General features: G+C 40.9%; 1 protein-coding gene and 1 pseudogene across 2 annotated transcripts in view; one reads left to right on the top strand and one right to left on the bottom strand.

The window, feature by feature from the left end:
• The window catches only part of COG5 (component of oligomeric golgi complex 5), a 359,204-nt gene that overhangs the window by 311,761 nt on the left and 19,763 nt on the right, over window positions 1-27,680 (bottom strand). For both annotated transcript variants that reach the window (XM_008258350.4, XM_070071149.1), the window contains exon 6: window positions 5,194-5,314. In XM_008258350.4, coding sequence (XP_008256572.1) covers window positions 5,194-5,314 — 121 coding nt within the window. The remainder of the gene's footprint in view (window positions 1-5,193; window positions 5,315-27,680) is intronic.
• On the top strand, window positions 16,465-24,783 carry LOC138849134 (nuclear speckle splicing regulatory protein 1 pseudogene; annotated as a pseudogene).

Below are 27,680 nucleotides of genomic sequence, written 5' to 3'. Positions count from 1 at the left end.
TTAATCACTTTATAATAGTCTGCATGAAAAATAGTAACTCTGTACTGAAATAATTCTGCTTATTCTCATTCAATGAGATGTAATATGATTTTAATTTTCATTTCCCTAAGACCTAATGATGTTAAGCATCTTTTCACATGCATATTTGCCACCCATGTATTACCCTTGGTGGAGTCTATTCAAATCTTTTACATGTTTCTTTATTGTGTTGTGTTCTTACTGAATTTTCAAAATTTCTTAAGATTTTTAAAAACATATTCTAAAAACAAGTCCCCTATCAAATCTATACTTTGCAAATACTTTCTTCCTGTATAATTTGTCTTGTCATTCTAACAGTAGCACTCAAAAAACACCATTCTTGATTTTTTTTTTCAGTTGCTGATCTTACTTATTTATTTGAAACTTAGAGTGCGTGTGGGGGGGTATACAGCAAGAAAGATCCTCTATCTGCTGGTTCACACACCAGATGTCTTTAACAGCCAGAGCTAGGCCAAGCCAAACCCAGGAGCTTCCTCTGGGTCTCCCATGTGCATGGCAGAAGCCCAAGCACTTGGGCCGTATTCTGCTTTTCCCAGGCCATTAGCAGGAAGCTAGATCAGAAACAGAGCAGTCAGGACTCGAACCAGCAACCATATGGGATGCCAGTGTGGCAGGTGGCAGCTCTACACACTAGGTCCAACTCCAGCCCCTTCATTTCTTAAAAAGATTCTTTTATTTATATGAAAGGCAAGGCAATAGAAAGGGAGGGAGGGAGGGTGGGTGAGGGAAAGGAAAAGAGGGGGAGGGGAAGAGGGAAGGAGCGGGGGAGGTGGGAAGAGGAAGAGAGAGAGAGAAACTGATCTTCCATCTGCTGGTTCACTACCCAAATGGCCATAACAGCCAGGTATGGGCCAGGAGGAAACCAGGAGCCAGGGAACTCCATCTGGGTCTCTCACATGAGTGGCAGGGGTCCAAGCACTTGAGTCATTTTCCATTGCTTTCCTAGGTGAATTAGTAGGAAGCCAGATAAGCAGCAGAGCAGCCTAAACTTGAACCACCTCTCAGATATGGAACACTGGCATTGCAAGTGGCAGTTTACCCAGATCACTAAAAAAATTTTCTAAGTAGTCTTCAAATCAACTTTATCTTAATATTTGTTTGGCTACATTACATCTTCTGCATCTCCATATACACTGCTAAATCACTTCATCAATTTCTAAAAGGTGAAACTTAAATTATAATTGTATTGAATGTGTGGATCAATGTGATGAGAACAGACTTCTTACTAAACAATATTAAGTCTTCCAATTCATGTACTAGATCTATTTATTTATGTCTTCATTGTTCAACAATGTTTTATAGCTTTCAGTGTTCAGGCCTTGCAGATCTTGTTACTTTTAATCTAATTTGAAAGGCAAAAAGATGAGAGAGATCTTCCTCTTGCTAGTTCATTCTCCAAATGCTTGCAACAGCCAGGTCTAGGCTAGGCCAGGCAGGAGCCCAGATTTCCATCCAGGTCTCCCTCATGGGTAGCAGGGACTCAAGTACCTGAGTCATCATTTGCTGCTTCCCACTGTGTTCTTAAGCAGGAAGCTGGAATCAGCAGCACAGCCAGGACTTGAACTAGGTATCTGATATAGGTTGTAGACATCCTAAAAGCTACTTAATTGCTATACCAGACACCTACCCCCTGCATATCTTTTCAGATTTAAGTGTGTCTCATTAAGTGTTTGCTGTTATAAATTGTTTTTTTTTCAATTCCAGTTTTAATGGCTTATTAACAGAGTATATAGAATACAACTATTTTTATAGTGATCTAATATTCTAAAATCTTGCTGAATTCCTTTGTTAGTTCTAGCAGAACTTTCGTAAACTCAAAAGGAACTAAAACTAAGAAAACTGGCTGTAAGAAATTCTGACAATGATAGAGGGAAGCACAATTTTTGTGCACTATTAATGGAAATTTGTATAACCACTCTGAAAAACACCTTAGCAGTTTCTTTAAAAATTAAACATAAACCCACCACATTCCACTCCCACTTATTTACTCAAGAGAAAGAAAAGGATGTGTCCATTCAAAGACTTGCACATCAATACTAATAGCAGCTTTATTTTTGACACTCAAAAACTAGGTACAACACCAATGCCAATCAACAGAAATCAGTTGTGATACCAATGGGACTAGTGAGCAACAAGGAATAAGCTGTCCACTCAACATTGCTGAATTTCAAAAAATTAAGCTGAATGAAAGAAATTGAACTAAAGCAAATGCAAAGTATATGATTTCATTAGCATAAAATTCTTTAAAGTGGGAACTATTCTACAGTGCCAGAAAGTAGAACAGTAAATGCCTGAGGAAGAATTAAAGAGGGGCATGAGGAAACTTAGGGGCTGACAGTTATGTTCACTATCTTGTACTGATGGATGGTTTCACAGCAAAAATAAACTACCTATTTTCAATATCTGAAGGGTTTTTTTGTATATAACTTAGACCTCAATTTAAAAAATTAGAGATGCCAATGTAAATGTCACTAGGGATCCAGAATACACTCATTAAAATGATACATAATTTACATAACCCAAAATTTACAGTATCAAAATGTACTATTCATTGGTCATTACTGTAAAAGGCTGTGTAACAATCACTACTATCTAATTCCAGAATGTTTTATCACCGCCAAAAGAAATCTGCACCAATCAGCAATCATTCCATACTCCTTCCAATCCCTCAGAATATACTTTATTTCCAGATGGTAATATATTTCATCTAGTTATCTCAATTCAAACCTCACACTTCTCAAATTTGAAAGGTTGCTTTTAACAATTTCAGAGGCCTCTGATAAACATTGCTATTCTTCATCATTCTTCTTTTTCCAGTGAGAACCAGAACCATACTGATATAGACACTGATAGTAAGAGATATTCCAATCACAAAACATTTACCGTATATGTGTAATTACAATAATGACAGCAAAATCCCTTGTATTAAAAGATTAACTCTAGGGCCAGTGTTGTGGTACAGCAGGTTAATCCACCACTGAGACACTGGCATCCTGTATCAGAGTGATGGTTAAAGTGCCAATGGGTCCAATCCAGCTTGCTGATACTGTGCTGGGGAAGACAGCAGGTACTGACCCAAGTACTTGGGGCCCCTGCAACCACATGGGAGACCAGAATAGAGATCCTGGCTCCTGACTTCGGCCTGGCCCAGACCTAGCTGCCATAGCCATTTGGAGAGTAAATTACAGACAGAAGATCTCTATCTCTCCTTATCATTCAACTTTTCAAATACATATATAAATCTTTAAAAATAAAATGTTAATTCCAAATGTACAAACTTTATTTTCCTCTTGGTTTTGACTTACTTGTTACCAATGCCAGGACTGGTCAAGACTGAACCACAGTGGTGCATAATACAGCTGATGTCTTTGCAAATAATAAATCACACATATGCATAGTTTTAGAAATTTAAATTAATAAAATCCACTTTGAGATAATGCACCATGAACTATACTCTCAAGTAATTTTTAAATATTTAATGTTTATAAAAGTTTTAAGTAAAGCCACTGGAAAGATAATGGGTTTACACTCCACACTGCAATCACTCAGAACATTATGACTGACACTTGCATCTGTTTTAAAAACAGGAAGAGTCATCATGATTTGTATTACAACACTGTTGATTCTAGAAGATGATAATCAAAAAGCTATTGCTTAATATGGAAGCATGTCACTGATAATAAACATACATAAACCTTGGAATAATTTGTTTTTGTGTTTAATAATTCTGTTATCCCAAGATTATTTTTGGAGTATAGAAATTTAATGTGACAGAGTAAAAAATAACAGCTGATAGTAGGATTCTTAACACTCCTATGGTTAGAACACACCATGAAAACAACACCCAAGCATTATTCACTGCTTAAAAATTAACTTTCTGTACAATATATTCCAAGCATACCAAATCACACGCTAGATATATTCCAGTGATGTACCCAAGCAAATCATTTTACAGTTGAAATGTTGAAGCATGACTTGTGAAAGATAGTACATTTCCTTGATCAGTGAAAAAATACAGAATAAACATTACAACATAACTATATGATTGAAAAACCAAAGATAGAAAAAATCAGAACATGGAATGAATATTTTTCTCATAATATCTTGGCATAACGACTCTCAAAGCACAACACCAATAGTAAACACACTCCTGACATTTGAGATCAATCTAATCAAAGACTTCTGAACCTAGAAAAGCATAAGTATCACTAAACATATCCACTTCTGGAAAATTACCAAGTACTCAATGAAAAGCAGATGACCACAAAGACTCATTGAAACACAGCTGCTGGACAGCTCTGTGCTTACTCACTAGCTATTAAAAGTTTGGCCTGAAAAATGATAAACTTTGCAGATGCTTAATAGTCAAAACCATGAACACTTAACCTTTTAGTGACAAGGGCCTGATCTAAAGGTCTGAGATGCAAACAAATGAATAAAGATAAATAAATCTTCTAGGCATAATATCAACATGGGATCTGTCACCTAAAAAGTATCATTTCTCCTAAATATTTGTTCTAGGCAAATGATAATGTAAGTTCACATAAAAAAAACCTGCTCCCTAACATTTAAAGCACCTCTATTCATAATGGCTCAAAACTGGAAATACAAACATCCTTCAACCAGTGATCAATAAACAAACTACGGCGCACCCATACAGTGATACTGCAGCAAACAAGAAGTAACACCCAACAACTTGGGTATATCTCAAAGAAAAGGTATTATGCCAAGTACAAGAAGCCAAACTCAAAAAGTTATGTACTTCAAAATCCCATTTTCATGTGACATTCTCAAAAAGCAAAGACTTTTCTTCTACCATGGCAGAAGGTGAGTGTGATCATAATGGGAAAATGGGAGAATTTTGAGGGGTGGCAGAACTGTTTTGTGATGGTGGTTACATGAATTTATAAATGTTTTAAAATTCACAAAACTGTGAAAAAAAGATTCATTTTACTATAACTTTTTAAATAAAAAGCACTTCTAAGAAATCAATTTAATTTACTCATCCATTCTGCAAAGTGTGACAATGCTATATATAGCCAATTATTTTAAGCATTTGCTTAATAATATTTGACAAGGATGACAAAAATCAACAGGTCAAATGACTTACAGCTTTTAAACCTCTACTAAATTTTTAGTCAAGAAAAGACTTACCAAGTTCATTGAGACTCTGAGCTGCTTTTGTTATCTCTCTACAACCCCCTTGCAGTTGTCCTTGGAGTCTCTTACTGAGATACAGGATGCGAATAATCCTCCGAAGCAAATCACAGGCAACCTGTGCAAATATCACAATGTTGAACAAGTATAGTAAGTCCATCCGTGTAGTTTTATATATTGCTTTTAATATGTGAACCTGTCCACTTTTTTTTAAGACTTACTTATTTAAAAGTCAGAGTTAGAGAGAAATCAATCCTCCATTCACTGGTTCAATTCCCAAATGACTGCAATGGCCAGGCCAAAGCCAGTAGCCTAGAACTCCATCTGGGTCTCCCACATGGGTTCCGGGGGACCAAGGGTTTGGGCCATCTTCTGCTGCTTTCCCAGGCGCATCAGCAGAGAGATGGATGGGAAGGGATGCCAGCACTGCAGCCCTGAACCTGACCATCTTTCCAGATGCTAAAGATTTACCCATACCTTTTGCTTCCTGCACATCAGAAACCTAAATACATAGAAACTTCAAAGAGTTCATGGAGAAGTGGGCACTTGATCTTACAGTTAAAGATACCTGCATTCCATACAGAATGCCTGGGTTCAATACTGGCCTCCGACTCCTAGCTCCGGCTTTCTACTAATGCAAACGTTGGAGGCAGTGGTAATTGCTCAACTTAAATGGGTTCCTGATACTTATGTGGGAGACCTAGATTGAACTCCTGGCTCCTGGCTCTCAGTTCAGTCCAGACAATGGCATGCACTGGGAAGTGAGCAAGCAGATGGGAGCACTCTCTCTCAAATAACATTTTTTAACTTCATGGGAAAAAATGATGCTTATTTTGGTGCCAAAATAAGCATTTTCCATGAACTCTGTGAAGATCCCTCATAATCACAAGTCTTAGGAAGTATCAAATTTGGGGCCAACATTGTGGTATAGCAGCTAAGGCCACTGCCTACAACACTGGCATCCCATCTGGGCATCGGTTCAAGTCCTAGATGTTCTGCTTCTGATCCAGCTCTCTGCTAATGCACCTGGGAAAGCAGTACAAGATGGCCAAAATGCTTGGGACCCTGCAGCCATGTGGGAGACCCTGGAAGAAGTTCCTGGCTTCAGTCAGGCCCACCTCTAACCAGTGGATGGAAGACAGCTCTCTAATTCTGCCTTTCAAATAAATCTTTTTTTTTAAAATGGTACCAAAGTTCCTAGGAAATATACAGAAATTCCAAATTTATCCTTTACAGTAATCTCCAATTCATCATAAATGAAGAAATTTGGGATTGAGGCACTGTGGTACCTGTGTAGTCCTCTCAGTCCTAGGAGTCCTAGAAGTCCCAGTCTTCTCTACGCCAGTAGTTCTATGTTCACAGGCACATTAAATTCAAGTGGCTAGGTTTATAAAGTTCCAATAATTGGGCTGTATCTTTGACCAATTAAATACAATCTCTAAGGGTGAGAACCAGGTCATCTAACTATCTATTTATCTATTTATCTCTTGCTCTATCTGTATTTTTTAGTATTTCCAAGTAGTATCAACGAGTGGCCAAGGTTAACAACCCCTGAGCTAAATTAATAAGCTTTCTGCTATGCTTCCAATAGTTTCCAATTTGGTTTCCCTTCTAGGTGCTTAGGGCAATAATCTTAAAACTTCTCCCAACTTCACTAAGAATCACATGCCCTACTTGAGTTTTCCTAGTAGCTCTTATCACTGATCAGTTATAAAAGAAAAAGATACTAACACAAAACTAAAAAACTATCTCATATATTTTCATGACACCTCCTATTCCCTTTTGTTGCCCAGATCTAATACTGGGACTTAACCTACCTAAAGGTTGGGATAAGAATTAAAGACTCATGTATTTCAGGACACATTATTACAGAGGTTGGATCCCAGTTGCCTGGGTGAGAAAAGGGGGGCTGACAAATGGAATAGCCAATCTACAGTGGCCTTCAGCCATCTCTGAATGGCCCTGAGGCTAGCTGATAAGCAAGGACATCCCCCAAGTTCAGGTAAATCCTAAATGGTAGTGGTAAGAATTAAAAGCTCTGGGATGCCAGGGACACTGAGCCTCTAGCAACAAATGTCTTCGATGGGTGAAACACATACCACACTGGAACCACACCCTCAAATACCAACAATCTACGACATGCAAGCATACAAAATACACAAACACAATATACACAGTTTACAAAATGTAAAGCGATCCAGGATGAAATATTTACTGTTTTTCAGAGTAACTATAGTTTGAAATAATTAAATAAAAAAGAATAGTTTAAAAAAATGCCAAATTAGTGTCCCCTGAAAATTAAAGATTCAGGGGCATCTTTATCTTTTAAATAAATGTTAATTATTTCCTGAATAATACATGCATAATTTAAACTGCAAAAGATAAAGAAGAGTAACACTGAAAAGTCATCTTCACATCTCTATAAACTCATAAGGAGAAATATTAAGTCATACTCTATCTTAATCACCCACAATCATCTTTCCGGAATTCTGCAATGTTATCCAACAAAGGATATGCCCTCAAACATAACATCTTTGAGTTTATTTCTAATGTTTTTATTTTTAGCAATCACATTTAAGTCCATAACCAGATCTTAGTAACTGTCCTATTACATAACACAGCAGTTGTCATTTCATCTTTATTAATATAAGCATCCAAGCATCACCTTTGCCATAATACAGTGATCTCCTCATTGCTTTCCAGTCTCTCACTAATATCCACCCTGCTAGGTTTACCTTCTTAAGAAATCCAGTTTTCAGCACTCAAGCCCTCTTTTTTTTTTTTTTTTTTTTTTTTTTTTTTTTTTTTATTTTTTTATTTTTTTGACAGGCAGAGTGGACAGTGAGAGAGAGAGACAGAGAGAGAAAGGTCTTCCTTTTGCCGTTGGTTCACCCTCCAATGGCCGCCGCTGCAGCCGGCGCACCGCGCTGATCCTGGCAGGAGCCAGGAGCCAGGTGCTTTTCCTGGTCTCCCATGGGGTGCAGGGCCCAAGCACCTGGGCCATCCTCCACTGCACTCCCTGGCCATAGCAGAGAGCTGGCCTGGAAGAGGGGCAACCGGGACAGAATCCGGCGCCCCAACCGGGACTAGAACCCGGTGTGCCGGCGCCGCAAGGTGGAGGATTAGCCTATTGAGCCACGGCGCCGGCTCTCAAGCCCTCTTTTTAATAAACTTTAGTAGCTCCCCACTTACAGATAATGCCGAATCTGAGAATAGTAGTAACGTATTAATGAAATCCTCAATCAGTAAGTCTCAGTTAATCTATAAGGTAAAAACTCGTAGCATATCCCAATTTAGTTTCCTCCCTCCAATCAATTTCTTTTCCTTATTTTTATTTTAGCCTTTATTGTAAACACAATATACGCATGGAAAACTACATTCAGAGATGCACTGCTAAATGAAGTTGGAACCAGCACACAGCTCAGGAACCACATCAGCCCCAGCAAACGCCCTCCATGTAATCCTCTCTCAATTACATCATCCTCTACCCTGCTGCTCCCCAACCACAATCAGAAGAAACTACTATGCTGACTTTTCTGGTAGTCACTTCCTTTATTTAATATATTTTTTATAAACTCCTTTTCAAAAATATTATTTAATTATTTTGAAAGTCAGAGCCACAGAGAGACAGATCTTCCATCCACTGGTTCATTCCTCTGATGGCCACAACAGCCAGTGCTGGCCAAGCTGAAACCAGGAGCCAGGAACTTCCACCAGGTTTCCCATGTGGTAGTTGGGGCCCAAACACCCAATCTTCCACTGCTTTCCCAGGCCGTTAGCAGGGAGCTGTATCAGAAGCGGAGTAGCTAGGACACTAACCAGTGCTCATATGGAATGCCAGCATCACAAGCAGCAGCTTTACACTACGCCACAACACTGGCCCCTATTTAAGTTTTTATCACTGAAATGCATAAAGTGTTAGGATTTAATTGTATCTTTGCTTAATCTGTAGCATTTTTCATGATTGCATTTCTTTTCTCTGCAGTTTGTTGACTATGTTGGTTCATCTATCCTAAAGTTTGCTACACAATGGGTTTTGTCAACCATATTCCCATAATGTAGCTTAATAAGTTCTTCTGTCTTCACTACATCTTGTAAATCAGTAGTTGGATATAGGTACCCTTATCAGATTCAGGTTCAATATTTTTGCTAAGATTAATCATTTGGTGATGGTATATTTTTATATATCAGCCACTGATACTCAACGTCAAAATCCATTAAAACCTAAGTGATTGCAAAATGCTAATATTCTCATTCTACTGTTTCATATTATTAGCACACAAAATTTCTGTATAAAATAACCTTTATCTCACGTACTATTTGTTTACCCAGGAAAACTGCGCATACTTCTCTGTCCCTTCGTGTATCAATTTTCAAAATGAGGAAATGCTTTACTAATATCCAAAGATGAATGAGATTTTTTTTCCCATCAGATTTAAATACAAAAAGCGATGTCGATTCATTTTATCTCCTATTCTTACTGATGCTGAAATTGTCCCTGTGGAAAGCTCTGGGTGACCAACTGAACCACTTCCCTTAAAACTGACAGGTTTCCCAGGATTCAGGACTTTCCGTGCTAAAACTGAAATAGCTAGTCACCCTACAGCATCTTAAGTAGGTACCTGAGTTCCTAGTAGTCGTTTTTAGCTTCCTTGATATCTGGTATAAAAAAATGCTCCATGATCATTTTATACATTTAATGCCCCAAACCTGGAATCAAAGATTTCTCAAAGAAGCCTTGGTTTCTTTTAGTAGGAAGCAGCATTTCAAAACCACATTCTGGGAACTAGGTTTGCTCATTTCTGGGACAAAGCTAGGAAATGCCAGAATTAAAATATCACATAAATATGCATTTGCTTTTTTTGATAATATATATATAAAATATTCTGATTAACATTATGCATATACGTATGTACAAAAATATATATGTATATAAGGTATGTACTATTTTAAAATTAAAATCTCACAAGTTCATACTGGTATTTCCAGTGAACAATCAGAAGCACAGAGTGTTTATTTAACCTCCTATTTCACATCTATATACTATTTTTTCCACAGAGACTCCTGGCTCTAAAAGATATGGAATAGTAGAATTAGAATAGCGTATAACTATTTATTTGCTTTGCTGCAAAATACACAGAATGCATTATCTGATGAACAAAACCAACACTACAATCAAAAATATGGTTGCTGGATCCATCCCAGGAGACAGATCAAGATGGCAGCCGAGTAAGATCCTCTACTGTCTTTCCACAAAGACAGCAATGTGAACAGCTTCATATACAATTCTATCTTTACAAAGAGCTAGAGAAGCCAGGTAAGAGGCTATAGTGCTTGGTTTTAGTGTAAGACAAGACACATTAAAGAAGGCAGGAAGGAAAGAATTGCCCAAATCACCCCACCCCCACCTTCAAACTGTACAGCACAGAAAAGGATACTTTCCACTTGGAAAAATGAAGGGAATTAACTCCTTGCCCTAATACAAGGCTCACCACATTAAAACTCCTTTGGGACAGAATCCCACAGCCCCTGCCCCAAGCCAGTACCCAGGGACTGAGGCTCTATAACTGTGGTAGCCAGGCAGTCAAAGGACTGCTTCCAGCACCCCTTCTTCAACCTCAGGCAACACAAGGAGCTAGAATATGCCACTCCCCTGGGGAGTGAGTCAGGAAAGCAACCACAGGACTATATACTGCAAAGCAATGAGAAAGCCTTCTAAAAAAGCAATTAAGCACACAGCATCTGCCATTACCCTCATGCTGTTTGGGAAGCAGGTGTGGTCCCACCTACTCTCTCTCAGAACAACCAATCCTGAGTGGCTCAGCCAACAGAGGCCCAGGACAGCAGATAAATGGACCTGTCCACCAACACAGAACTCTAGGAAACAACTGCCTACTCAGTTGCATCAGGAAGCAATTAGGCAGCCATGCCCACCCTCCAGTGGCCCCCAAGAAACAGCTGAATAACTTATTCTGAGAAGCTTGGCACACTGAGGCCATGAAGAGCCAGTGACTGGCCTTATCCCCCAACCCCGTGTCAGCCCCAGGAAGAAACTGCACAAATCTTCCCGAGCAAGTCAGTCCCCAGAGACCCAATGAAGTGACCTCTGACACTGACAAGTATAACCCATTCTGCTATCAGGCATGGTGCCGCACACATCTAGGCTCACAGGGTGGCCTCACCCTCATATAACCATCAAAACCTAATGGGATCCGCATGCCCAGAGCTGCACACAATGCACATAGGAGCTGCCAATGCATCCACTCGAACCTAAAGGAGCTGCATCTAAAATGGTAGTGCAATCTCACAGCCCCTGTAGCCTAGGCCACTGAGATATCCGCTGATATTACCAATGTTGATTATAACTAAAGAAGCTATATGAACACTATATTACAGAACCCAACTGAAAACAATACCAATACAGAATATCTAACAAACACCCTAGGACACACTGCCAATCAAAGTCTTACTATGAAAATCTCCCTATAAAATAGGTAAAAACAATGAGCTCACTAGATGCCTAAAAGCGAACATTGGAGTACAAGAAGCATGGGGGAAAAAAAAGTAACATGATGCCTCCTAAGAAGTAACACTATAACTCTATCAACAGACCAAAAGGAAATGGAAATTGACAAATTATTTGACAAAGAATTCAATAGAGTAAGTTTAAAGAAACTTAATGAGATGCAAGAGAATACAGATATTCATTGTCATTAGGAAGACTATTCATGATATGAATAAGAAATTCAGATGGAGACCATTTGAAAAATCAGAATAGGGCCAGCACTGTGGCGTACTAGCTTAAGCATCCACTTGCAGTGCTGGCATCCCAGTTCAAGTCTCAGCTGCTCCACTTCCAATCCAGCTCCCTGCTGATGACCTGGGAAAGCCGTGGAGGATAGTCTAAGTGCTTGGGCCCCTGCAAACCCATGGGGACCCGGTACAAGTTCCTGGCTCTACACTGGCCCAGTTCCAGCCAATGCAGCTATTTGGGGAGTGAACCAGCAGATGGAAGACCTCTCTATCTCTCCCTCTCTCTCTGTAACTCTCTCAGTGAATGAATGAATGGATGGATGAATAAATAAATTTTTAAAAAATCAGAATTATTAAAGCTAAAGAACTCAATAAATGAGACAAAAAATAAACTTGAGAGCCTCACAGCAAAAGTGATCCAGCAGAACAAAGAATTTCTAAAATTGAAGACAGGTGCTTTGAAACAACCCAGTAAGACCAAAGTATTCTATTCTGAATATTCCAGCATAGAAGACAAAGGAAAAGGCACGGAGATACTATTCAAATGAAGTAATTGTTGAAAACTTTCTAAATCATGGGAAAGATATAAAAACCTAGGTCCAGGAAGCCCCTAGGATCCTGCTATAGTTTGAACAAGACTTGGCTGCAGAACTAATAAATTTAAACTTCAAAGTCTACAAAGTTAATGTTATTTACAGAATGAAAACTTAATCCAATTATGCTGTTAGAGGTAAAATCTTTGGGAAATGATTAGGTTGGATTAAGTTGTGGGCATGAAGCCCTCATGATCAAATAATGGCTTTATAAAAGAGAGACAGACACATATGCTCCCTCTTGACATCTGATGCTCTGGGACTCTTCAAGCAAAAAACGCCATTTCCGGAGACCAAACCAGTAAAGCTTGCATGACCCTGGACTGTGAACTCACAAAACGTAAGCTAGAATAAACCTGTTTTCTTTCTCTTCATGAGTAACTTCTCAGGTACTTCACTGTAGTTAAAAAAAAATAAAAAAATAAAAAATAAAAAACCACTACAGACCCCAAATAAATAGGACCAAAAGTATCTTCTCCTAAGTATGTTATAATCAATCTGTCTTTAAAAAACAGAGAGGGGCTGCAGTTGTGACATGACAGGTTAAGCCACAGCCTGTGACACTGGCATCACATGAGCTCCAGGTTCATGTCCTAGTGGCTCCAACCCAGCTCCCTGCTAATGTGCATGGAAAAGCAAAAGAAGAGGCCCCAAGGACTTCTGGAGTTCCAGGCTCCTGGTTTCAGCCTGACCCAGCCCTGGCTGTTTTCACTTGATGAGTGAATCAACAGATGGGAGACTGATCTCTCTCTGCGTCCTTGTAACTCTGCCTTTCAAATAAAATAAATAAAAATCTCAAAAGTCTAAGAGAAAAAACTCTAAAAACAGCAAGAGAAAGGAGTTACATCCAGCTGTGCCAGTTCATGTCTGCGCCCAGCAGCCAGCTGAGCAGAAACTCCTGAGTCTGGCAGGGAGAACTGACAGGGAATTGGGTGCTTGTGACTGTAGGAGGCTTGTGTGCCAGGACTGTGAAAACACTGAGGCTGTGTGGGAAGGCTCACAATGTGGCTGGTACTTTGGGCAGTCATTGGGGGAGGCTCCACATGCTCAGGGCTCCCTGGTTCTCTGGTGAGGGACATTGCAGGGGAATCTGCTTACACTAAGAACTGCACAGATCCTTTATGTGGTCCTTGTGGAAGTGTGGATGAATATTATAGTCACCGGCGTTAGGGCCCAGGCACTGGTCTCCTTTAAGGAAATGAAATAAGGTGAGTCTAAGCCAATAGAACAGAACCTGCCCTCTGATTAAAAAAAAAAAAAAAAAAAAAAAAAAAAAAAGATTTACCACACCCAACCTTGGTGTCACCTTAAAATTCCCTTGACCCTAGAGCACTGAAGAGAGCTCCCTGGCCACACCCACCCCACCCCACCCCCAGCTCTAGGTATTCACTGAAAGCAGATACTCCACTAATCCACACAGAGTCCAATGATTAAAGCCGCCACAGCAAAACAAAAAGAAACCAATGAACATCTCCACAAATGCTGACTAATAAACGCACCAATTCAAGAATAAGAATAAGGAACACACAGCATGATGACCCCAAAAGAACACTAGATTCAATACTAGATTGTAAAGAAGATGAAATTGAAGAAATCCCAGAAAGGGAATTCAAAAAATTGATCATGGGATTACTTAGAAGTAATCAGAAGCAAATGCACAAACTAATGAAATCTGTACATGACATGAAAGAAAATTTCTCCAACAAAATTGAGATCTTAAAGAGCAATCAAAATGAAATCTTGGAAAAGAATTCAACAGAACAAATAAAAATGTAGTGGAAAGCCTGAACAGAATCAGTGAAGCGTAAGAAAGAATATTAAACTTAGATGACATATCGCAGGAAATTATAGTCAGACAAAAAAATAAGAAAAAGAAATATGTTCTCCTTGACCTAACTAATAGAGCATCTAAAAGGCAGTCTGTAGAAGTGAAAGTGACACTTTGAGAAGGAATGACTTGAACAGCCCTTTTCTCAACTGTCGAAGACGAGTTTTTTTATACTATTTGTTGAACCCTTTACTTAACATGCAGTTAAACATACGTGTATAAAGTCAATTGAAAGTGGATCTCAGTAAAATTAAGAGTGGGAATAAGAGGGAGGAAGAAGAGGGGTTGAGAATATGGCTAGGAGGGTGGGCATGGTGGGAAGAATCACCATGTTTCTAAAGTTCTAATTATGAGGGGCCAGCGCTGTGGCTCACTTGGTTAATCCTCTGCCTGTGGCGCTGGCATCCCAGATGGGTGCCGGGTTCTAGTCCCAGTTGCTCCTCTTCCAGTCCAGCTCTCTGCTATGGCCCGGGAGGGCAGTGGAGGATGGCCCAGGTGCTTGTGCCCCTGCACCCACATAGGAGACCAGGAGGAAGCACCTGGCTCCTGGCTTCAGATCAGTGCAGCGCTGGCCATTGCAGCCATTTGGGGAGTGAACCAACAGAAGGAAGACCTTTCTCTGTCTCTCTTTCACTGTCTATGACTACCTGTCAAAAAAAAAAAAAAAAAATTCCAATTATGAAGTGTAGGTGATCCAGTGCCTGACTGGGAAACTGCCTGCTTCGCCCATGCAGGAGGTTAAGAGGACATGGCACACCATGCCTCACAGGAGAGAACCTGGTCAGGGGCTCAGGCACACTGAGAGCCACACATGACCTAGCTGATGGCAGGCGGCAGGGGCCCCAGGCACATTTCCTCCATCTCTACTTCCTGTTGAAGGGCCTTATAATTGTCAACCAGGTAACAGCTCTCAGGTGTGGCCCAGACCCCTAAGGACCACCGGGGTCACAGGCTACATCACCATCAAGCTGATTGGAGAAGCACAGAGACACCAGTATCGGCTTTATTCTATGGAATTAGCGTTGCCTTGAACTAGCTACTCCCCTTTTGCCTGCCCCATAAAAGCCTGTGCCTGATTGTTAATAAACGGACATGTTCACCAAAATTTGTCTCTGGTGTTTCTTGTTGAAGAACACCGTCGCCCCACCATCCCAACAGTGTGGGCCTCACAGGACAAGCCCACAATGAAGTTTCTAACTGTAAAGCTTGTAGTTCTGCATATATTCCTATAGACATACTTCTAAACATAAAATTTAAACCCTTGCCATGGGACCCCAAATCACCTTCAGATGGGTGGTAAAAATACCATTTTAAGTGTTAAAGTGATCATATGGGTAGGATTAAGGGTCTGGTAATAATAGAATTGAAAAGGAGTGAATGCTCCAACATGGTAGCAGTCCACACAGCACACTCATAGAATGATAATCACTTTAAGTAGCACTCTGACTTCAGAATCAGCCCTTAAGACATTCTGGTCTAGCTGAAAAACACATAAGAGCATTTCAGTCATGGAAATCCAAGACACTATAGCAAAAAAAATGATCTTGCTGAGTGAGACTCCAGTTGAAAGAAGTGGTCATCAAAGAAAGAGGTACTTTTCTCTGAAGAGAGGAGAAAACTTCCATTTTGCTTATGGCCTTGTCTAAATACTGAAGTAGTTTGTGGATGCTTCCACAGCCTAGGTAGCTCACATCAAGAGCCATAGGGGATTACTGACTTCATACATAAGAGTGTTGTCAAATTAGTAAGAATCAGAGACCGGCACCATGGCTCACTTGGTTAATCCTCCACCTGCCGTGCCAGCATCCCATATGGGTTGCTCCTCTTCCAGTCCAGCTCTCTGCTGTAGCCTGGGAGGGCAGTGGAGGATGGCCCAAGTGCTTGAGCTCCTGCACCTGCATGGGAGACCAGAAGGAAGCACCCGGCTCCTGGCTTCAGATGGGCGTAGCTCTGGCCATTGTGGCCATTTGGGGAGTGAACCAACAGAAGGAAGACCTTTCTCTGTCTCTCTCTCACTGTCTGTAACTCTGTCAAATAAATAAAATCTTTAAAAAAAAGTTAGCAAGAGCCACTGTGCACTAACTTCAAGATGCGATGACTGGAGCTTGCACTGTGGCACAGCAGGTAAAGCCGCCACCTGCAGTGTTGGCATCCCATATGGGCACCAGTTCAAGTCCCAGCTGCTCCAATTCTGATCCAGCTCTCTGCTATGGCCTGGGAAAGCAGAAGATGGCCCAAGTCCTTGGGCCCCTGCACCCACATGGGAAGACCCAGAGGAGGCTCCTGGCTTCAGACTGGCGCAGCTCCGGCTGTTGCAGCCATCTGGGGAGTAAACCAGAGGATGGAAGACACCCCTTCCCCCCGTGTATGTATATGTGTGTATATGTGTGTGTGTGTGTGTGAGAAACTCTTTCAAGTAAAAAAAATAAATCTTTAAAAAAAAAAAAAAAGATGTAATGACTTTAAACAGCCCTTGTCTGGATTGCTGAGGAACAGATTTTTGTTGTTTGTATTTTTTTCCATGCAAATCATTGAACTCTTAGTACAGAGTTGGTCTCCTGTGTATAAAGTTAAATGAAAGGGCCAGCGCTGTGGCGCAGTGGGTTACAGCCCTGGCCTGAAGCGCTGGCATCTCATATGGGTACCGGTTCAAGACCCAGCTGCTTCACTTACCATCCAGCCCTGAAAGAAAAAAAATTTGCCAGCCAAAAATACTATGTTCAGCAAAGCTATTCTGCAGAAGTGCAGGAGAAATAATTTTCATGACATGCAAAAACTTAAGAAAATCATCACCAGGTAAACCTTAAGAGAAATGCCTGAGAGAATCCTAAATAGGAGTGAAATGATGGTGCCAATGTTGTGGTACAATGAGTTAAGCTACTGCCTAATTGCCAGCTTGAGACCTGGCTGCTACACTGCTGATCCAGCTTCTTGCTTATTTACCTGGAAAAGCAAAAGATGGATAGCCCAAGTGATTGGCCCCTGTCATTCATGTGAAAGACCCAGATTAAGTTCCAAGCTCCTGGCTCTGGCCTGGCCCAGCTTCAGCCACTACAACCATTTTGGGAGTGAACCAGTAGCTGGAAACTCTTTTTGTCCTTCTCCATCTCTTGCTGTAACTCTGCTTTTCAAATAAATAAATTTTTATAAAGGGTGAAATAACTATCATCATGAAAATACAAACCTCAGCAGTAAAGCAGACACACAAAAGATAAAGAATAAAAAACTAATGACTGGAATTTTCTTTTGTTTTCTGGATTCGACTGGTTACATATTTAGTTAAGAAATTTTTTTCATCTGAATTCATTAGGATTATAGTCCTGTAACATTTTCCTGTACTTATTAGGTTTTAATATCAGGGTTATTTTTATTTCTTTTTTTAAGATTTTTTATTTATTTGAAAGGCAAAGTTACAGAGAGGAGAGAAAGAGATCTTCCATCTGCTGGTTCACTCCCCAAACGGCTACAACAGCTCAGGCTGAGCTAGGAGCCCAGAGCTTCTTCCAGGTCTCCCACAGGGGTGCAGGGATCCAAGAGCTTGAGCTATCTTCTGCTGCTTTCCCAGGAACATTAGCAGGGAGCTGGATCAGAAGTGAAGCAGCCAGGGCTTGAATCAGTACCCATATGGGATGCTGGCATTGCAGGTGGAGGCTTAACCTGCTATACCACAACACCGACCTCTAATATGATCACCTAGCATGAAATGAGAAGCATTTGATTTCTTCTCTATGTTTTGAAAGAACATATTACTGGGCTATTTCATCTTCAAATGTTTAGAATTCACTAGTGAACTTAGAGTTGTCTCTAGGGGAACATTTAAAAGTGAATTTCTTAAATAAAGGGGTATTCAAATATATATAGACAGATGATAGTTTAATATTTTGCCTATGCTCTTCTTACATTTTTTTTAAATATTTATTTATTTGAAAGAGCTACAAAGAGGGAGAGACAGAGAAAGAGAGATCTTCCATCCACAATAGCCACAATAGCCAGCATTGAGCCATGAGCTTCTTCCAGGTCTCAAACATTAGTGGCAGGGGCCCAAAGACTTGGACCATTTTCCACTGCCTTTCCCAGGCCATCAGCATGGAGCTGGATGGAAGGTACAGCAGTTGGGACACAAACTGGTGCCCATATGGTATGCTGGCATCGCACATGGCAACTTTACTGGCTACACTATGATACCAGACCCTCTCTACATTTTTCAGAGCTGAACTCTAGTTCCTTGTCAAAACATATAGTCATTACATACCATACTTTCCTTTATAACCCCTATTTAATCCAAGTTCTAATACTCATCACTATTCTTTACATTTGTTTCTCCAGACATTTTGGTTATTTAAAGTATGCTATTAGATTTCAGAGATGTTCAATGGGAACAACAGTCCCTACACTATGTTGAAGGCAGTCTCTATACTTGAAAGTCATTTTAACTGTTAAAAAATTCTTATTGCTGCTAAGAAAGCAGTCCAAAACTTAGTAGCTAAAAATAATTTCACTTTGAAGGGGTCAGGAATTTATGAAGTTTTCAACTGCTCCAATGTAGTATATCACACAAAATCACTCACTCTGCTGCATTCAGCTAACAGGTAGGCTGGTCCAGACAGTAGAAGAGGGCTCCCCTCACATGTCTAGTGCATCCATGCATCTCTCCCTCTCACCTCCATGTGACTAGCATAGGTTTTCTCACAGCACAGTGGTCCCACCATAGTTGGACTACTTATACAGACACTGCTTTCTCAGAACAAAATTAAAAGCTGCCGTGCCCTTAAAGGCTAGGCCCAACAAGCAACAAATCCATCCCATCCACCATGGGCACTTTTGATTTGATATCCCAGTTGCTCTAAGTTTTATAATGTTTGGGAAAATGGGTATTTTGTGCTGCTCCTGACATCTTCCTTCTTTATTTTTTCCTAATACAATCACTTGTTCAGTAGATAAGGACAGAACCATTCAAATAGGCTTGCATTCCTTATACAGATAAAATTATCTGATATATAACTGAAAACAAAAAAACTGAAAATATGTAAACATAAAACATGCATGGAGGGGCTGGTACTGTGGTATAGTGGTAAAGTCACCACCTGCAGTACCAGCATACCCATATGGGCACTGGTTCAAGTCGAGGCTGCTCCACTTCTGATCCAGCTCTCTGCTATGGGCTGGCAAAGAAGTACAGAAGATGGCCCAAGTCCTTGGGACCCTGCACCTGTGTGGGAGACCTGAAGAAGCTCCTGGCTCCTGGCTTTGGATCAGCTCAGCTCTGGCCGTTTGCGGCCATCTGGGGAGTGAACCAGCGGATGACACAACTCTCTCTCTCTCTCTCTCTCTCTCTCTCTCTCTCTCTCTCTCCCCCTCTGTCTCTCTGCCTCTCCCTCTCTGTATCTCTACCTTTCAAATAAAATTTTTTAAAAAATTGCACGTAGAAGGATATATGGATTATTTTCTTTTCCAAAATTCCAAGCTTTCTCACATTATATGATTCTGAAGTTAATGAGTTGAAAATTTAATTTAAAAGCTTAAAAAAAAAAGTATGATTTAAGAAGTTAAATACTCAGGGAGGTTTTTAGCACAGCAATTAAGATGCCAATCCACGTCTCATAGTGGTTTGCCTGAGTTCAAGTGCCAGCTCTGCTCCTCATTCTAGTTTCTTGCAAATAGGCACCCTAGGAGGGAGCAGGTGATGGCTCAAGTACTTGTGATGTGGGCAGACAGGGACCTAGTAAAAAGGAATTCAAAGACTTCCAGCAGCCTTTCTGCTGCAGCCCTGTCCCACATAAACTCCACCCACTTCCATGCTAATCCAACAGGGATGCAGGCTCAGCAAGTCCATTCCCCAATATGCACCTGGGCATCACTTTCACTCATACAAAAGATGACATGTATGCCACTGGCCCATGTGGAGGTGCTGTAACTTGCTCCTGGAAAACCTGATGTATACAGCAGTCCTACTCCAAACTGTACTCTATTTGTATATTCAATTAGGGACCCACCTTCTACCCTATAAAGGAACAACCCCAAGTCTGGGAGAGATCCCTGCAAGCCAAGTGAAAGACTTGGGTTGAATTTCTGGCTCCTAGTTTCGGCCTGGACAAGGCCCTGCTGTTGCAGCCATTTGGAGAGTGAGCCAGTGGAGGGAAGATCTATCTCTCTTTCTCTATTTCAAATAAATAAAAAATGTATAAAGTAAAAAATAAAATTCAACAGCAACAATAAACCATTTAGGAAGTTAGGAACAAGGACAGCACTTAAGTCCCCACTCGAGATGCCTACATCACTTACTAGAGTGCTTCATTTGTAACCTGACTACCCGACTTCTAATCTTAATTTCTTGCTAATGAACATCCTGAGAGGCAGCATATGATGGCTCAAGTACCTGGGCCCCCGAGACCCATGGAGAGTTCCAGGTTCCTGGCCTCATTCTGACCTAGCCCTGTTAGTTGAGGGCATTTTGAAGTGAACCAACAGAATAAAGATCTCTCTTGCTCTGTCTCTCTGCCTTTCAAATAAAGTGAAAATATTTTTTTTAATAAAACAGATCTTTGTAAAAATTAAGAGTGGGAATAGGAGATAGAGGAGGAAGGGTAGGAGCATGGGCAGGAAGGAGGGTAGGGTGAGAAGTATCACTGTTTCTAAATCTGAATATATGAAATTTGTATATACTTTAAATAAATTTTTTTAAAAAAGTTAAAAACATGATAGGTATATGAATTGTATCTCAACAATGTTGTTACATATTTCAAAACTTATATAATTGTTAAAAACTTAAAGTTAAAAAAAACAAGTTTCCCTGGAAAATTTTACAGTCTGAAAAATTTAAATGTTCTATGCAAAGGATAATGTTCTATGTAAAGGATAATAAACTTCAAAAAAATTTTTAAGAACAACTGAAGTAGCTCACAGGCAAACCATATTACTGAAATGAGCTAAGACAGAGATGATCCATGAAGTGATAATTAAATTCAAGTGAAGTATTTATATGTATATATAAAGGAAGCCAGAAACTTCTGCCTGGGGAAAGAAAAGGCTTTCTGGGAAGCAAGTGAAATGGGGATAAAACCCAAAACGTATAAAAGTACTTCCTTCTGAGGGTACAACCATGGGGATTTTATATTCAAGGCAGAAATATCCTTCATAGCTATTTCTTTCCTGTATCATGTGCACTGAAATTAATTAGCAGCTCAAATAAAAGATGAAACGGGAACATCAAAGTCTCCCCAATGTTTCAAATGGAAATGGCTAGAGAAAGTGAACAGAATAAAAATGGTTAAGACATTAAAGCTTCCAAAGAGCCTTTAGATTTCAAAATACTTTAAAAGGCAACAAATTTCTTACTTACAATGAAGAATTCTGTAAAGGTGCAAGGGAAGGAGGGGAAGATAATCCGATTTAAAAATAGGTAAAAGAGGTAAAAGTTGAGCATAGTGATTAAGGCACCCACATACTGATTAAGACACCCACATCCCACTACAGAATACCTGTATTCAATATCCTACTCCAGCTTCCTAATGCAGACCCTGAGGGGTAGCAGTGAGGCTCAAATGATTGGGTCCATATCACTCACAAGGAGGACCCAGAGGAGTTCCTGACTCTAGTCCCATCCTGGTCTTTGTGGGTATTAGGCAGAAAACAGATGGAGGCTGGCATTAGCATCAGTCAGTAAAGCTGCCACCTGTAATGTCAGCATGCCATGTAAGCGCCAGTTCATGTCTTGGCTGCTCCACTTCTGATCTAGCTCCCTGCTGGTGCCCGGGGAGGGTGCAACAGAGGATGGCCCACGTGCCTGGGCCCCTACCACCCATGTGGGAGACTGGGAGGAAGCTCCTGGCTCCTGGCTCTGGCCTGGCCCAGGGCTGGCCATTGTGGCCATCTGGAGAATGAACCAGGGCATGGAAGACCTCTGTTTCTCATTCTCTCTGTAACTTTCAAAATAAATAAGTCTTAAAAAGAAAAAAAGATCAGATGGGAACTCCATCTCCTTCCACTCCCCTGACCTATTCCTCTCCTATAAATAAAAATTAAAAATAAGTTTAAAAAATAAAAACAGTCAAGTGTTTTTATTTGATATTTCTTCAAAAATATATAAATTACAGGGCCAGTGCCATGGCTCACTTGGTTAATCCTCCGTCTGCGGCACCGGCATCCCATATGGGCACCAGGTTCTAGTTCCGGCTGCCCCTCTTCCGGTCCAGCTCTCTGCCGTGGCCCGGGAGGGCAGTGGAAGATGGCCCAAGTGCTTGGGCCCCTGCACCCACATGGGAGACCAGGAGAAAGCACCTGGCTCCTGGCTTCGGATCGGCACAGCACCGGCCACAGCAGCCATTTGTGGGGGTGAGCGCATGGAGGGAAGACCTTTCTGTCTCTCTCTGACAAATATAAAAAAATAAATAATAAAAAAATATATAAATTACCAATAGGCAAAATAAAAGAAAAATGTTCAATAACATCAGTTGTTAAGGAAGTGCAAATCAAAAACAACAATAAGATACTATTTCATACCCAACAGGATGGGTTTGAAGAAAAGACAGAAATCGGAAGCTGGTACGGACAGAAAATGGTGTAGCCACCTTTGGAACAGTTTGGTATTTCCCATACTATATACATATATATGCTCAAGTATACACCCAAGACAACTAAAAAAAAACTGGACACAAAAAACACTCAAAAACATATTCATAGCAGTCTTACTCAAAATGGCTGAAAAGAATTTCCACTAACTGATAAACAAACAAATAGCTACCTGATAGCCCAAAAACTTGCTACATTCATTAAAGAAAATAATATTTGGCCACAAAGAAAACTGAAGTACAGATAAAGGAAGTCTTCAAAAAGTTCACGGAAAATGTGTATTATAGAAAAATGAAGCACAGATTCTAATGTTTTTGTACCAAAATAAACTTATCTTTTAATTTCTTAATTCTACTCTCTACCCACTTGGGAGATCCAGAACAAGCTCCTGGCTCCTGGCTTTAAATAGCTCAGCTCCAGCCACCATGGCCATTTGGGGAGTAAACCAGCGGATGGAAGATCCGTCTCTCCCTTCATGACTCTGCCTTTCAAGTAAATAAATCTTAAAAAAACTCAAATACAAAGCATTACAACAGAGCTACCATCAACAAGTATACACCAACAAACTGGATACTCTGGGCCATATCCGGGGTTCAGCAAAACAAGACGGTAATTCCAGGCAGGCAGTATTGGGCTTTATGTTGCTAAAGAAAACACAACAGATGCACCCAGTTTTGCAAAAACCATCACTGTTTGGGAATGATTCTGAGGACGATGACGATGAGACCATAATGAAAGCCTTCAAAGGGAAGCTGCTAACAAGCCAGATCAAACTGGAAATTCAGAAGGCTCTTGCAGAAAATTCTGGTTTGTGAGTATGACAGTTTTAATGATGAAATGCAGAAAAGGAAGGAAGAAAGTAATCCCAAATTGCTTCTGGGTAAAGATCAAAAGCCCAAGTATATTTACAATTTACTAATAGCAGGGAGTGGCCAGTGCTGTGGTGCAGCAGGTTAAGATACCATCTGCAGCACCAGCATCCCATATGGGCGCTGGCTCAAGTCCCAGCTACTCCACTTCTGATCCAGCTCTCAGCTGATGTGCCTGGAAAAGCAGCAAAGATGGTCCAAGTCCCGGGGTCCCTGTACCCACCTTGGAGACCAGGAAGAAGTTCCTTGCTCCCAGCTTCTGCCTGATGCAGACCTGGTCATTGCAACCATTTGGGTAGAGATCCAACAAATAAAGATTTCTCTCTGTCTCTACTTCCTTCTATCTCTGTAACTCAAATAAATAAATAAATCTTTAAAAGTAAATAAATAAAAGTTGAAATCAGAAAACAAGATGGAAAAGAAAATACAGAGACAGTGAGAAATGGCAAAGGGAGAATTTGATAATAAAAAGACATTTGTGACATTTGATCTTAAAAAACTGCAAAACACAATTGAGGAGGAAGAAAAAGAAAAGAGAGCTGCTGCACTGGAAGCTCATTTGGATAAAATCAAGCAAAAGATCTTATGGATTTTATAGGCACCTATCAACAAGTAGTCATTGAAGAGGAGGTACCTAAATGCCAAGTCTGGGATACAGGAAGGGAAGTCAAGGGGTCACTCCCATGAAGTAAGTTCAGAGGACAGAATAGCATAGAAGAAATGCATTCTCCAAACTGGTGTGAAAGTAGAGGAAAAACCCAGATGCAGACGGTCACTTTGATACAAACAACAGAGAAGATGATGAAAAGGAAGAAAATTAAGTGAACTACAGATGAGAAAAGGTTACACAGATCTCCAAGAATGCATGCATCACAGGAATCAAACCCACTCATGGTCATCTAGCAAACAAAGAGAGCATGGAGGTGGAGATCCATACGTCTCAGAGCCACGTGAGCACATGCTTCTGTCCCAGTAAGTTACACCCCATGTAATACTGGGTTTGTCCTTTCTCCTATCTTGTGGCACCTTCTGCCTTTGGCAATACCAATAGCAACCAATTAGTTAACCGACAGTTTGGCAAAGAATGAACAGTTACACGGTCTACAAAGACCTCTTGGGCTTAGTCATTAAGATGCCTGCATCCCACATCAGAGCACCTGGGTTTGATACCTGCTCTGACTTCCGATTCCAGTTTCCTGACAATGTGGACCCTGAGAGATAACAGTGATGGCTCAAGTAACTGAGTTCCTGCCAAGCATGTGGAAAACCCAAATTGAGTTCTGACTACTGGGTTCAGCCTGACCTAGCCCAGGTTATTGCAGGCATTTGGGGAGTAAACCAGCAGACAAGAGCACATGTGCCAGTGTCCGGTGGGTCAGACTCCCATGACATTACAGGGAGGGAGGGCAGATTTTTTCTAGTTTTTAATTGGGGTGTGGGAGGGGTGGGAGGTTTTCTATAAACTGTATCATTTTCTGCTGAGAGTGGAGTGTCCCATCCTTTTAATCAAGGTGATTGTGATTTTTGACTAATAAAAAGGACTTTATATAAAAAAGAGCACATGTGCACTAATTAAAAATAAATGAGTAAAAAAAAAAGAAAGAGGGCATAGTGCCAAATACCACACACAAAGTTCAAGTCAAGAGGACATGATAAAAGGGAAGATCAACAGAAAGGCAATTACACTGACCGATTACCAAAAAATAAATTTTCCCCACAAGGAGTTTTAGTTATTTAATGAGATTCTCCTACAAAATTCAGAACACCAATTTTTGAGGGTAAAGTTCATTCATTAGAACAAAAACAGATCACAGGTAGCCCTGGAGCTGTGGAATAGCCTTGATTTTTGGTAATATTTACGAATCCACAACTTTCTGATCAACCTTGTACCACTCCGTTTTCTAGGGTTTTTTTTGTTGTTGTTGTTTAAGATTTGTTTGTTTATTTGAAAGGCAGAGTCACACAGAGGCAGAGAGAGAGAATGAATCTTCCATCTGCTGGTTCACTCCCCAAATGCCCGCAATGGTCACAGCTGGGCCAATCCAAAGCCAGGAGCCAGAAGCTTCTTCCAGGTCTCCCATATGGGCACTGGTTCTTTTCCCAGCTGCTCCACTTCCAATCCAGCCCTCTGTTATGGCCTGGGAAAGCAGTAGAAGGTCCAAGTGCTTGGGTCCCTGCACCTGCCAGTGGATAGAAACCTGTCTCCTCTCTCTCTGCCTCTGCCTTTCAAATAAACAAATAGATCTTATAAAAAAAAAAAAAAAAAAAAAAAAGAGAGAGAGAGAGAGAGACATCTTCAGTGGGACAGTATCAAGGCATCTGTGAAGCTTAAACACCCTGGTGTCACCATTCTTGTCACCATCAACTGGTTTTGTGACAGTAGCAAAAACATTCTTCTTTTCAATCCTGGATTTGGGAGCGCCATACTTCCTGTGGTATAGGGTGTTTCTGGAATGCATAGCAGACCAGCTGTACCTGCCAATCCCTCTCATGAAGATGGTTTTGGCTGCAGTAGGGCTTCCCCTTCTTGGGCTTTTTATCCTTGAGGTTCTTTTTAACGTTGCCACTGGCATCATTCGCCTTCTTGGCTGGAGATTTCCTTATTGTCTGGCTGTAGAGCTGAAGTTTTGTGTGTGTGTGTGTGTGTGTGTGTGTGTTTTACCTCTCTAAATATTTATTTATTTATTTGAAATGCAGCCTTACAGAGATAGAGGGAGAGACAGACAGAGAGAGATATTCCATCTGCTGGTGCATTCCCCAGATGGACACAGTGTCTGGAGCTGGGCCAATCAGAAGCCTGGAGTTTCTTCCAGGTCTCCCATATGAGTACAGGGGCCCAAGATTTTGGGCCATCTTCTACTGCTTTCCCAGGCACATTAGCAGGGAGCTGCATCAGAAGTGGAACAGCCGGGACTCAAACCAGCATCCCTCTGCAGGCAGCAGCATAACCTGCTATGTCACAGAGCCGGCCCTGGCACTGGAGCTTTATGACCATCTTCCAAGATACAAGAAAAATTTTCACAGGCACAAAAAGATTCCCATTGCAAGAGGCATGAAAAGGAAAATAAACTAAGGGGAAGGAACCAAAGAGGAAGAAATGACAGAGAATGGCAAAGAGACAGACAAGGAGAAATATCCTCAAGAGAAAAAGAAAGAGATAGACAATGAAATAATCATGACTTACGCAATGAAAAGGGAGGCGAGCAGGAAGAAAAAGCAAAGCAAAAAAAGAACATGGGAAAGTAAGGAAATATATGAAAACAGTGACGGGGCGGGCACCGTGGTACACTAGGTTAATCCTCCGTCTGTGGCGCCAGCATCCCATATGGGCGCCAGTTCTAATCCCAGTTGCTCCACTTTCCATCCAGCTCTCTGCTGTGGCCTGGGAAAACAGTAGAAGATGGCCCAAGTCCCTGGGTCCCTGCACCTGCATGCAAGACCAGGAAGAAGCACCTGGCTCCTGGCATTGGATAGGCTTAGCTCCAGACGTTGAGGCCATTTGGGGAGTGAACCAACAGAAGGAAGACCTTTCTGTCTGTCTCTCTCTCACTGTCTGTGACTCTACCTCTCAAATAAAATCTTTTTAAAAAAAGTAATAGATACAAATAGGGAAAACAAGTAAGTGTTCAGTATTCAGAAAAAAACAGAGATGGAAAGCAATCCAAAAGCCTGGGGAAAGAATGGCTTTCTTGACAAGGAAAGAGCCAATAAAGTAAGAAACTTTGAAAAAGACAAAGTAAGGAACCAAGAGAAGCCCTGTAGTTCTGAAACATCACTGGAAAGAAAACACAAACTCAGGCAGGCGCCGCGGCTCACTAGGCTAATCCTCCACTTTGCGGCGCCGGCACACCGGGTTCTAGTCCCAGTCGGGGC

Source organism: Oryctolagus cuniculus, chromosome 3, assembly GCF_964237555.1.
Source record: "Oryctolagus cuniculus chromosome 3, mOryCun1.1, whole genome shotgun sequence".
Classification (NCBI taxonomy): domain Eukaryota; kingdom Metazoa; phylum Chordata; class Mammalia; order Lagomorpha; family Leporidae; genus Oryctolagus; species Oryctolagus cuniculus.
This window is presented reverse-complemented; position numbering and strand designations above follow the sequence as displayed.